We start from the raw sequence: 12,283 nt of genomic DNA on the forward strand, positions 1-12,283 counted from the left end.
AGACTTGTCCAAATTCATTGCCATATTTATGAAAATATTAGTATTCTTGGGATTTTTTTTTGTTTAAGGAAGAAACACTAGATTAATGAAAGAATGAAAATAATGCAGGCTGCTACAAAGGCATGTGTTCACTGCATCCATTAAAAATGCAGCCCTTCTGCCCATAAAGTGTTCAGCTTCTCTGTTATTAAGTTTGGAATGTGGTTTTGGAGCTTAGCTGAGGAACTCGGCTAGTTATTTTTCATTTTGGTCTGAGGAGTAAGAGACTTGTTTTTCAAAAGGAAAAAAAATAAAGAAATGGAAAAAGGTTAGGTTCATTTTGGAAGAATTGCAGTTTTCAAATGCAGTAACTATTTTCTGCAGCAAATAGTTAGTTTGAGTATGTTAGCCAAAAATAGAATTCATGACTTTTGTCTCACTGTTTATTTCTCCAACCACATTAAAAAGCGCTCAGTTAAATGTGCCATTTGGTCTTTCTCATGTTAGTGGGCCATTTAGCTGAGTCAGGATACCAAAGTTTGATTGACTCATATTTCTAATAATAAGCCAGATGTCTGATTTTAGATGGATTAGGTGTAGAAAGTCTGTGTGATACAGTTATACAGTTTTTAGTTACAAAGGAAAACTTGCCTAGCACAGCCTAGCGGTGACTCCACGTTGCCGTGTTCAGCATGGATCAGAAGACTTTTGGCTAGAGTTTAGCAGTGCTGAGTTTTCTGGGAAGTTTTAATAGTCATTGCCTCTTACTTTTCACAAACATAACATTTTAGTACTCAAAATTCCCCCAAAGTTAGATATTTAGGGGTAGAAGAAGTGTGGGTTTGAGTGTGAGAAGTAGGATAGAATGTTGGTAATACACATTTTTCTTCCAAAGTGACTCCCCTGGCTTCACATGTTCTCCTCGATACTGTCTGAGCTCTGTTAAATAAGAGCTAATTTCTGCTCAGAGAAGCTCCATAAACATAATATGTCAAGTGTCAGCTACACAGACTCAAACATGTTTAAACCACACACAAAAGCCATGATTTATGATGTTTTCTTTCACTACTAACTTTCAAAGGAGAGTTTTATAAATATGCTTTCAAATTGTTCTATACTAGCAGGACCCATATGAAGAAAACTATTACAGTTTGTAAAGAGATCTTTGTACTGGCCTTTGAATTGATAGTCCAGTATGTGGAAAAGAGGAGACTCTCCAGTGACACAAGCTGGTTTACATAAAGTAAAGCAGAGTCTGTTCAATAAAGGATAACGTAGCTATTTAGGAAAAATAGAACTAGAACCTCACCTCGTACTTCAAAGCAATTTCCAGAAAGATCAACTATTTAAATATTTTTTAAAATAAAATAATAGAAATAACTGCAAGTCAATATAAGTGGCTCTTTATTGAATTTGGAGATAAAGAAGGCCAGTCTCTAAGCACAAAAACAAGGGAAAAATATAAAAAAAGATGGATTCTATAAAAGTATGTAATAAGAGTGGAAATAAGAGAGGGAGGAGGAAGTTTGCAACTGTAAAGCTGTATAGTTCTGCATACATTCCTACGGACTTTAAAAAAAATAAAAGTATGTAACTTCTCTATTAAAATGTGGCATAAATACTTTAAGATAATGATTGGAAAAGTTTGAAGAAATTGCTCACAAAAATATTTGGCAAAGAATTTTTTCTGACTTATAGCTTTTGCAAACTTGAAATTTTGGTGTAACATATGATTGACATTTTGAAACCATTAATTGAGCATTTTTTAATGATATAGAAAAGATCTGTGTAGTATAATCACTAATCTTAATTTTGTACTTTATGTGTGTGCAGTGTTCTGAGAGCTTTTCATATGACTCAGAGACTCTGAGAGCTCTGTGTACCTAATGATTATTACCCTAAGAGATGATGAAACCGATACACAGATAGGCTTAGTAATTTGCCCAAAACTTTCCTAGTATGGATTGGTGGTGACGCTAAAGTAAATGGGAAATGGTAGAGCCAGGATTAACACCAAACAGGTTGCCTCTTGAGCTGGTGTAATTTATCATGTGGTACACTGCTTCTTTAAGCAAATAAATTGGGGCAGGCATTTGGCCTAGAGGTTGGGCTGACACGTTGGACACTGGCATCCTGTATTGGAGTTCCTGGGTTCAAGTCCTGACTCCACTGTCAATCCCAGCTCCCTGCTAATGTACACGCTAAAGGCAGTAGGTGATGGCTCATGTAGTTGAGGCCTTGCCACTCACATGGGAGACCTTTACTGAGTTTCAGATTACCAGCCACTGCAGCTATCTGGAGAGTGAACCAATGGTTGGGAGCTCTGCCTGCATGTCTGTCTCTCAAATAAATTTAAAAAACCTTAATTTTAAAAAATTAAAAATAGGGGCCAGCAGGGTGGCATAGTGAGCTGAGCTGCTGCCTACAACACCAGCATCCCACATGAAGCACCAGTTCAAGTCCAGCTGCTCTGCTTCTGAGCCAGCTCCCTGCCAGTGTACCTGGGGGCAGTAGAAGATGGCTTTGCCTCCCATGTCAGAGAACCAGATGGAGCTCTGGGCTCCTGGCTTTGGCCTGAGTGAACCCCGGCTATTGGGGCCATTTGGGGAGTGAACCAGCAGATGGAAAATCTTTTTCTTTCTCTTTCTCCCTATTACTCTGCTTTCAAATAAATAAATTTCAAAAAATAATTAAAAATAAAAGGAAAACTATGTATGATATGACCCTATTTTTAAATTTTTAAAAAAGATTTAATTATTTGAAAATGGAGATACAGAGAGAGAGAGAGGGAGAGACAGAAAAAAGATCTTCCATCTACTGGTTCAATCTCCAGGTGGTCGCGATGTCCAGCACTGGGCCAGGCCAAAGCCAGGAGCTTCTTCCAGGTCTCTCTGTAGGTGGCAGGGGCCCAAGCACTTGAGCCATCTTCTGCTTTTCCCAGGCCATAGCAAGAAGCTGAATTGGAAGTGGAGCAATTGGGACACAAACTGGTGCCTATATGGGATGCTGGCATCACAGGTGGCGGCTTTACCCGCTATACCACAATACTAGTCCCAGTGACCCTATTTTGTAAAAACAGTTTAATATTTGTATACATATAAAAGTTATACAATTTAATTCATGCACACATTTTTACCTAATTACACACTCAGAAAAGACAGCTTGTATTTTTATACTTTTCCAACAATGTTTATTTCTAGTGGGATTTTTGGTAAATGTTGTTCTAAACTTAAATTTTCTATAGCTTGCAAAGCTTCAATTGTATTCATGGAACTTAACAATCATAAAAAAAACTGTGGGTTTTTTGCTTATTTATTTGAAAGGCAGAGTGACAGGGAGAGGGTAGGGAAGAGATGGCGGGGGCGGGGGCGGGCGACGGGAGAAATCCTCCATACACTGGTTTACTCCATAAATGGCTGCAATAGTCCGGGCTGGGCCAGGCTGAAGCCAAGAACCAGGAACTCCATCCAGGTCTCCCAAGTGGTTGGTGGAAACTCAAGTGCTTGGGCCATCACCTGCGGCCTCCCATGTACACTAGTAGGAAGGTGGATCAGAAGCAGAGCAGCCTGGACTGGGACTAGACACTCTGATATAGGGTGTGGGCTTCCTAAGCAGAAGTTTAATCTGCTGGGCCACAACACTGGCCCCTAAATGGTGGATTTTTAAAAAAATATTATATATCTCAAATTTGATTTGCTGTCTTGAAATATAAGAATCATATTTTATCATACCTTAGAAGTAGCAGTCAGTGTTTGGGTTTCTACCCTCTGATAGGTTCATAAGTGAGGTCTCTGTAGTTCTTTCATTCAAAAGCAATGCTGGGGAATTTTAGAGCTCAGAGGAATCTTAGAGACCAACCGTCCTGATTCTCAGATGATCCATTTAATTGACAGGCCAGATTCGTTGGCAGCAAGTTGTTCAATGAGGCTTCAGACCCAGGTCTTCTGATCCCACACACTGTACTCTGTGAAGGCCAGAGCACCCCCGGCCCTCAGGCTGCTGAGACAGTTGAGTTCTGAACTGTGATATAGAGGGAGGAGGCCACTGAACCACATTGATTGGAAAACACAAAATGGGGGGATGCTTGGGGATACTTTTATGACCCCTGGCGGTCTCAGAAGGATCCTCACCTGGATTTGGGAGATTGTGAGGTATCGCCGCTCCCCCTTTCTTTGTAGAAGGAAGTACCTACACTGGAGGGAAGTAAAAAGGAAGAAGGTTAAACAGGAGTGATTACTTCAGTAGATGGTTTTACTAAAACAGAAAACTCTCTCTTTTCAGCTCCAGGGCCCACGACAGCGGTGTCCTACATGTCAGTGAAATGTGTGGACGTCCGTAAGAACCATCACAAGACAAAATGGCTAATGCCTTGGGGACCCAATCAGTGCGACAAGATCCGCGACATCGAGGAGGCGATTCCAAGGGAAATTGAAGCCAACGACATTGTGTTTTCTGTCCACATTCCCCTCCCAGCCATGGAAATGAGTCCTTGGTTCCAATTCATGCTCTTCATCTTGCAGCTGGACATTGCCTTCAAGCTGAACAACCAAATCAGTAAGTACATTCTCCTCTCTTCCCTCGCTGACCCGAGAAGTGCCCTCGGCAGGTTCTTTCGGAGCCCACTCTGAGGACTGTAAAAGTGCTGGCAATGATAATCACAGAAGGCTATGGGCTGCCAACTTCTAACTAGGCACTTTCTGAGCACTTCAGCGTATTAATCTGTTTACTCTTCCCAACCTGTCCTTGAGGTGGGTCTTAATAGCATTTTACTTTGTACATAGAGATGAGAAGATGAGAGAGTGGGAGACCGGGATTTCTAACTGAGGAAGCTGCCCTAACCACCAAGCTTCATCCCCTCTCTACCACGAGAGGGAGTGCACCCCGGGCGAGGGCTCCTCCTGGGCTTTGAGTAGAATCCTTGCCTTAGAAAAAGATCCCTATTGGCCGGCGCTGCGGCTCACTAGGCTAATCCTCCACCTTGCGGCGCCGGCACACTGGGTTCTAGTCCCGGTCGGGGCGCCGGATTCTGTCCCGGTTGCCCCTCTTCCAGGCCAGCTCTCTGCTGTGGCCAGGGAGTGCAGTGGAGGATGGCCCAAGTACTTGGGCCCTGCACCCCATGGGAAACCAGGATAAGCACCTGGCTCCTGCCTTCAGATCAGTGCTGTGTGCCGGCTGCAGCGCGCCAGCCGCGGTGGCCATTAGAGGGTGAACCAACGGCAAAGGAAGACCTTTCTCTCTCTGTCTCTCTCTCTCTCACTGTCCACTCTGCCTGTCAAAAAAAAAAGAAAAAGAAAAAGAAAAAGATTCCTATGAAAACAGGGAATGACACCCATCAACACCCATTTCCCCACCATATCAGGTGAGATTTTTGGCCTACTTGGTTGTAGTTCAAAAGTCCCATGGGTATGGGACTTATCATATTTGGTGGGAAGGAGATTATTTGGTGATTTCTCAGAGGTAGAGACATGCACACATGTCAGGACAGTCTACAGAATCTTAGGTTGAGAAGGGAGAAAACATTTTTACTGAGACAACACCAGAGAAGTTCAAGGCAAAGAGGAGAAAATGTTAAAGACAGCTCTGCCTGGGACCTGTCTGTGGATTGAAGCATTTTCGGTATCAGCAGTAATCTTGATACACACTTGTATTGATTTTGCTCTTTCGAAGTTGGAGCAGTATATGTGCTCAATGGCCAATTTATCTGTTAAACAAATCATCAGGCTATGCTAAGATAATTTATGGAATGCAAACTGTTTTTGAGTGTCCACTATTGCAAGGCACTGTGCTGACGGCTGGCCATGTGGGCACAGATGAACATGCTACCTGTTAAGGGACTTAGAGTCAGGTGGATGAGAGACATAGAAGCAATCATGACAGTAGGGTGTGCTGGGTGCTGCGATCCAGGTTTTCCCCTTGAGGCTGGGGGAGCGTAAGAACAAGGCTTTGGAGCAGGGAAAGAGAAGACTGGCTTGGCAGGTGTTTGAGTGTTGGGGAGGAATATAGAGATGAGCAGACAGTTTTTGCAGGTAAATGTTAAAGAGAGGCAAGTCTGGCATGAAGTTGGGGGTGAGGTTGGGGTAAGGTGCAGAGCTTTCTATCTGGAAGGAAAGTCTTGGTCAAAGGATATTGCTATGGTTTGGTCAGGATTTGGCTCCCCAACTTCTGAAGATGGTTTATTTCCCTAAAATTATAAGTAAATGGTACTAAGAGGGTTAAACACTGCAGCCAGGGACGGTGTTTAGGGAGTGGGCCTAGTGGAGGTCCTTAGCTTGTTGGGAGTGTGCCCTCGTGAGTTATTTCTTATGAGAAGATTGGTCACAGAAGCTGAGTCAGGCCCAGCCCTTCTCTCTGCTTCCTGGTTCACCATCTTACCTCCCCTCCAGCACGCTCCGCTGTTGCCATCTGCCGCTCTCAGTAGATGCCCCACCACTGGGGCTGCCTGATTTTGCACTTGCACCTCTAAAAGTAAGAGCCAAAGTAAGCGTCTCTCATTTGTAAATAGCTTGTCACAGGCATTTCCTTTAGTATCATAAAACTGCCTAGTGCAGAAATTCTAGAGGCTAATCCGAAGGTCCAGATTTGGGCAACAGTCTGACTTGCTCATTCACTCACTGGTTGTACAAAACACTTACTCTTTTGCTCATTCAAATTGTCTTAACCCCCAACCATGTCTTAAGCACTAGGTACTGAGGATATACAATTGTATAAGACATGGTTCTACCAGGTTAGGGGAGAGGGTACCTGGAAAAAAAAGACCACCTAAACCTACAAATGGGCAAAAATGTGTTATGTGCTATAGTCAGAAAAATGTACACTGTAATGTGTGAGCTCTGGGAAACAAAGAGTTTGCTGTGTGAATAAAAACTATGATTGAAAACTATTTTCCGAACCTCAAGGATTGGGTTTTAGCGTTCCTGGTCCTGGGAAGAATGCATTCGAGAAGAGAATGGGGACTGTAAGAGGAGGCCTGGAGGGTGTGAGAAGCAGAACACCGCACTTAGGTGTGTTTGCGTGGAAAGGTTAAGGACATAGCGTTCCACTGCTTGAGTTGGTTGTCTGTGGTTTATTTCAGGTCTAATCTCTGTTAGACAGACTCCAACCTCTTCGCTCTGAGTGTAAAGGAAAAGATTTACTGTCTAATAAAAAAATTCAAACAACTTCTGTCATCTGGCTGCATTAATGTTGAGTATCAAATGACTCCAATATTTAGCATCTTAAATCAGTGCACACTTACTATCTTCTGTGGATAAGGAATCCGGCATGGCTTGGTTTGGGAGTTCAGCCTCTCTCTTGAGGTTGCAGTCAACCTGTTGGCCTGATCTGCAGTCTTATCAGAGGCTTGAAGGCTTCTAAGGTGGGAAGAGGCTCAGCTTTCAAACCCACTCATGTGGTGGTGGCCGGCTGCCATGCTCCCCACAAAGGTATTCCATAGACCTGCCTCACTGCATGGCAGCTGGCCTCTCCCAGGCCTAGTGATGAGAGCCAGAGAGAGAGCATGAGGAGCTCCCAACAGGGAGGCCACTCAGTCTTGAGAGGGACACCCCATCCCTTCTGCTGAGTGCTATTGGTTAGAAGCCAACCAGTAAGTCCAATCAACCCAAGGAATAAATTAGTTTTATGTAAAGTTCTATTTAGCTATTGTAAGCTATCCTTTCTGCCTTACTGCAGAAATTAAGCCCTTTTCCAGTTTTTATTTTTATACCTTTATTAGTCAACTCAGTCTTTTTTTAATGATTATTTATTGTTATTTATTTGAAAGGCAGAGTTAGAGAGGCAGAGAGAGGGAGAGGAGAGAGAGATCTTCCATCTACTAATTCACTCCCCAAATGGCCACAATGGCAGAGGTGAGCCAGGCTGAAGCCAGGAGCCAGGAGCTTCATCTGGGTTTCCCACATGGGTGAAAGGGCCCAAACTCTTGGGCCTTCTTCTGCTACTTGCCCAGATGTATTAGCAGGGAGCTTGGTCAGAAATGAAGCAGCCGGGAATCAAACTGGCAGCATATAGGATGCAGGTGCTGCAGGCAGCAGCTTACCTGGTACACCACAAAGACGGACCGTGGGGTCAGTCTATAGGAGTATAGCTTTATCCTTATCCTTCCTCTGCTCAGCACACCTTCAGTGATTAATAGATAAGGCTTGGCATTGACAGTCCTCTCTACTCCTGCCCAAAGTTGCTGTCTAGCCTTCTCTCTCCCTGCTGACCCATGCGTATTCTCTGCATCCTCAGACAGGAGTCATTTCCTACTCTGCCAACACATCCAGAGGTTTCTCCCTTCCCACCCTTGCTCTTGTCCTGCCTACCCACCTCTTCCTTTCTTGGTGACCTTCTTCCCACAAATGAAGGGCTCCTCATTGAAAACCACCGTCCCTCAAGATATCCCACTGCTCACATGCCCCTGAGCTTTCTGGGCTATGTTCTGTATTCTTTCCCTCTCCTTTCCCTCCTGGACAGACTTTATCATTCCTTAAACACTATTCATGACTGGCTTTGCGATGTCTGCATTGCCAGCCTTGCCGCCTGCACAGCTGAATTGTGTTCTGTGGTTTCTTACTAGATTGTAAGCTTGCAGTGGGCAGATTGTGCCTGATGTCCACATTTACATAATCCACAGCTTTGTGTGCAGGAAACTGGGTGAAAGTTTCTCACTTTTCATTTTCCCAAAAGAGGGACATAAAGCAAAATAACATTGTGGTTATTTAAATAACATTTCAGCATTCGAGAATACAGATACTCAAACTACTTATATTACTTATGTTGGGTACATTGTGGTCAAGATATTCAGAATTGACTGTAGGAGTCCTATGTTTCTACCTTCAAGCAGCCTGATACTCAGGCCATTATTTAGAGGGTAGTCCCACACTTTAGTATGTGTTTGAAGCTTGTTCAGTTTTCAGATTGTAAGGGAAGCATGGGATCCTCCTGCCATTCTGCCTTTTGCATTGCTGAAGGTGACTGGCCCATAATTCATTTTTAGAATTTGGCATCAGAACCATTGTGTAAAATAATTCTGAGCCTCGGGTGAGTTTGTGTGAAATATTAGAAGCTTATGATAAGTTTCTAAAATTAAATCATGTGATAACATTTGGAAAAAGGTTGTTAAATATGCTCAGTGAGTTATTTCATAACTGAAGTGTTTTGGTTTTTAATTTTTTATTAATTTATTTGGGAGGTGGAGAGACAGAGACAGAAAGAGAGTGAAAGCACATTCCCAGTCTTGGGGTTCATTCCGCAAATGTCCACAGTAGCTGCGGATGGGCCAAGTGCAGATCAAAAGAGAGAACTCAGTCCAGGTCTCCCATGTGGGTGGCAGGGACCCAGCCTTCATCCATGGCCTCCCAGGGTGTTCATTGACAGGAACCCAGAATCAAGAGTAGAGCCAGGACTAGAACCCAGGCACTCAGCTATGGGATGTGGGTATCCCATGTGAAGTCTTAACCCTTAGGCCAAAAGCTTACCCCAAAGATGTTCTCAAATAAACTTTTCCAATAGTGTAAAATAACTCAAATTCTTTTAGCAATATTGATTTTTTTACCACTTCTTAATGAAGTTTTATGTTTATTATAAATGGATTGACTGTTTGAGTATTCTGTAAGCTCATTTAAAATATGCTGGAAGCTTAATATTCACCTCTTTTTAGATTCAGCAGTGCAAATTAAATGATTTAAACTCAAATAGTGAGCATTTCTACTAAGCCAGATAGTAAGAAATAATCCCACACATGTTAATAACTTCACAGATGAATTCCAGTATTTTCCAGTAAATATTTATCATCAACAAAAAAGTCCATGTTGGCAAGACTTTTATTAAAACGTTCCTGTATGTAAATGCAATAGGAATGTCATTTTTTTCTCTCTCTCAAGCATGTTTTCAGGCTTCAAAATGGATTTTATCTTCATCTAGAGAAAGATTGTACCAGTTTTTTTATCTTAAAAATTATCCTTAGGGCCAACGTTGCGGCACAACCACCACCTGTGATGCTAGTATCCCATATGAGCCCCAATTCATGTCCTGGTCGCTCCACTTCCCTTCCAGCTCCATGCTAATGTACCTGGGAAGGCAGCAGAAGGTGGCCTGAGTGCTTGAGCCCCTGCACCCATGTGAGGGTCCAAGATGGAGTTCCTGGGTCCTGGCACCAGCCTGGCCCTGTCCTGGCTCTTAACAGCATTTGAGGATTGAACCAGTGGATGGAAAATCTTGTCTCTCTCTCTCTGTTTCTGCCTCTCTATCACTTTACCTTTCATATAAATAAGTAAATCTTTAAAAAGAAAAACAGATCAAGTAATTTACATGAGTAAAGCAGTGAGTAGAGGCTGCTGATATTCAAATGAAAAGGTTACCTGTTGAGTTTGTGGGAACACCTTTATTTCTTAAATGTACTCTCTGTACCTTTGTTTATGGACCTTGAGTAAGATATCATCTAAAGAATGATGTCATTGTTCATTGATGTAAATATTTACATACATATAATTGACTTAAAATAATATTTATTAAGTACAACAAATTTAGATTTTCTTTTGACAAGCAGAGTTAGACAGTGAGAGAGAGACAGAGAGAAAGGTCTTCATTCCGTTGGTTCACCCCCCAAATGACCGCTACAGCCGGCGTGCTGTGCTGATCTGAAGGCAGGAGCCAGGTGCTTCTCCTGGTCTCCCATGCGGGTGCAGGGCCCAAGTACTTGGGCCATCCTCCACTGCACTCCTGGGCCACAGCAGAGAGCTGGACTGGAAGAGGAGCAACCGGGACAAAATCCGACGCCCCAACCGAGACTAGAACCCGGTGTGCTGGCGCCGCAGGTGGAGGATTAGCCAAGTGAGCCACAGTGTGGGCCTAGATTATCTTCTGATCCTTGTGTTAAGAAAGCATGAAATTGTTTTATATCTTCTCATTTTATTCCTTTCTGATATAAGAAAAGAGGTTGGGGACATGGTAAACAAGATCCTGTTACGTGTGAATGGCTTCCTGTTTATCACAGATTTGACTAATAATGTTATCTAATTTAGAGAAATTTAGGACTCACACTAAAGAGAAGAAACAGAGCCAGGCATTGTGGCACAGGGGGTTAAGCTACTGCTTGGGAGGCCTCAGTGTCTCAGTGGAGTGCCTGGGAACTAGGCCCACCTCTACTTCCCATCCAGCTTCCTGCTAATGTGCCCTTTGGGAGGCAGCAGATGTAGATGATGGCCCGTGTACTTGGCCTTCTGCTACCCACATGAGAAACCCAGATAAAGTTCCTGGTTTCTGGCTTTAGCCTGGCTCAGCCATGGTTATTGCAGGCATTTGGGAAGTGAACCAGCAGATGGAAGATTCTCTCTCTGCCTTTCAAATAAAATAAGAGAGAGAGACAGAGAGAGAGAGAGAGAGAGAGAGAGAGAGAGAAAGAGAGAAAGAGAAATATAATTTCATGTTTGGGATGTGAAATTAAAGCTGAGATTTCCAGAAAAAGGCTGGTCAGCATTTTCACCTACCTTTGAAGGGTCTTGAACATATTTTAAATGATTTTTAGGCATTTGAAGCTAAATGTTTATTCTTTTTGAATCTTTTAATTTATGGACAATACAGGTTTTAGCTAGGATTTGAGACTGTAACAATTCCTCAAGTAGAAAGCATTGATTTACACTATAATAGCTGGCCATTGTTTACTCAATTCCAGAATTTAATCAAGCTGATGCCTTTGGAAAGAAAACTATGGCATTATAAGGTAATTTATAATAATAAAAGCAGTTAGATAATATGTATATTATATCTAAGTACTGTGAAAAAATATTCCATGCATATTATGCAAAAAAATAATCCACATTTGAAAAAAGTCTTTAGACAGAGCCCTTCCTTCTTACATTTTAAACATTTTAAAAACCTGTGCTTGTCATTCAGTGATAAGTAGGAAAAGCATGGCCATTTTGTGATGTCCATACATAGAGGGGATTTCAAAAAGTTTGTGGAAAATGGAATTAAAAGATAAGTTCATTTTGGTGCAAAAAACTTTGAAAGCCAGAGAGATATCGGTTTCTGCCTTTCAAATAAAATAAATTAGTTAAAACATTTTTAGACCATGCATAATTTTTCCATAATATGCATTTTGCCTGAACTTTTGAAGAGTGCTTGTACTGTGGTCACTGAAAAGGCAATGGTGGATTATAGGGTTGTGCTTTCAGCCCTGCTCCCCAACACCTGGGGAAGGGAGAGGGCCTGAAGGTTGAGTTGCTCATCAGTAGACAAGGATACAATCAGTGATGCCTGCTTAATTAAGTCTCTATAAAAACTCAAAGGACTGGTTAGGGAAGCTTTCAAATACCTGCCTAGGGAG

The 12,283-nt window shown here is 42.4% G+C and overlaps 1 protein-coding gene across 1 annotated transcript in view; it reads left to right on the forward strand.

Annotated features, from left to right (window-relative positions):
- WLS (Wnt ligand secretion mediator) overlaps positions 1 to 12,283 on the forward strand; it is a 116,707-nt gene that overhangs the window by 42,062 nt on the left and 62,362 nt on the right. Inside the window, exon 2 of the mRNA XM_002715930.6 lies at positions 4,261 to 4,533. Within this exon, the coding sequence (XP_002715976.1) occupies positions 4,261 to 4,533 (273 nt within the window). The remainder of the gene's footprint in view (positions 1 to 4,260; positions 4,534 to 12,283) is intronic.

Source organism: Oryctolagus cuniculus, chromosome 7 (genome assembly GCF_051225735.1).
Source record: "Oryctolagus cuniculus isolate XC-2025 breed Fujian yellow rabbit chromosome 7, ASM5122573v1, whole genome shotgun sequence".
Taxonomy (NCBI): Eukaryota; Metazoa; Chordata; class Mammalia; order Lagomorpha; family Leporidae; genus Oryctolagus; species Oryctolagus cuniculus.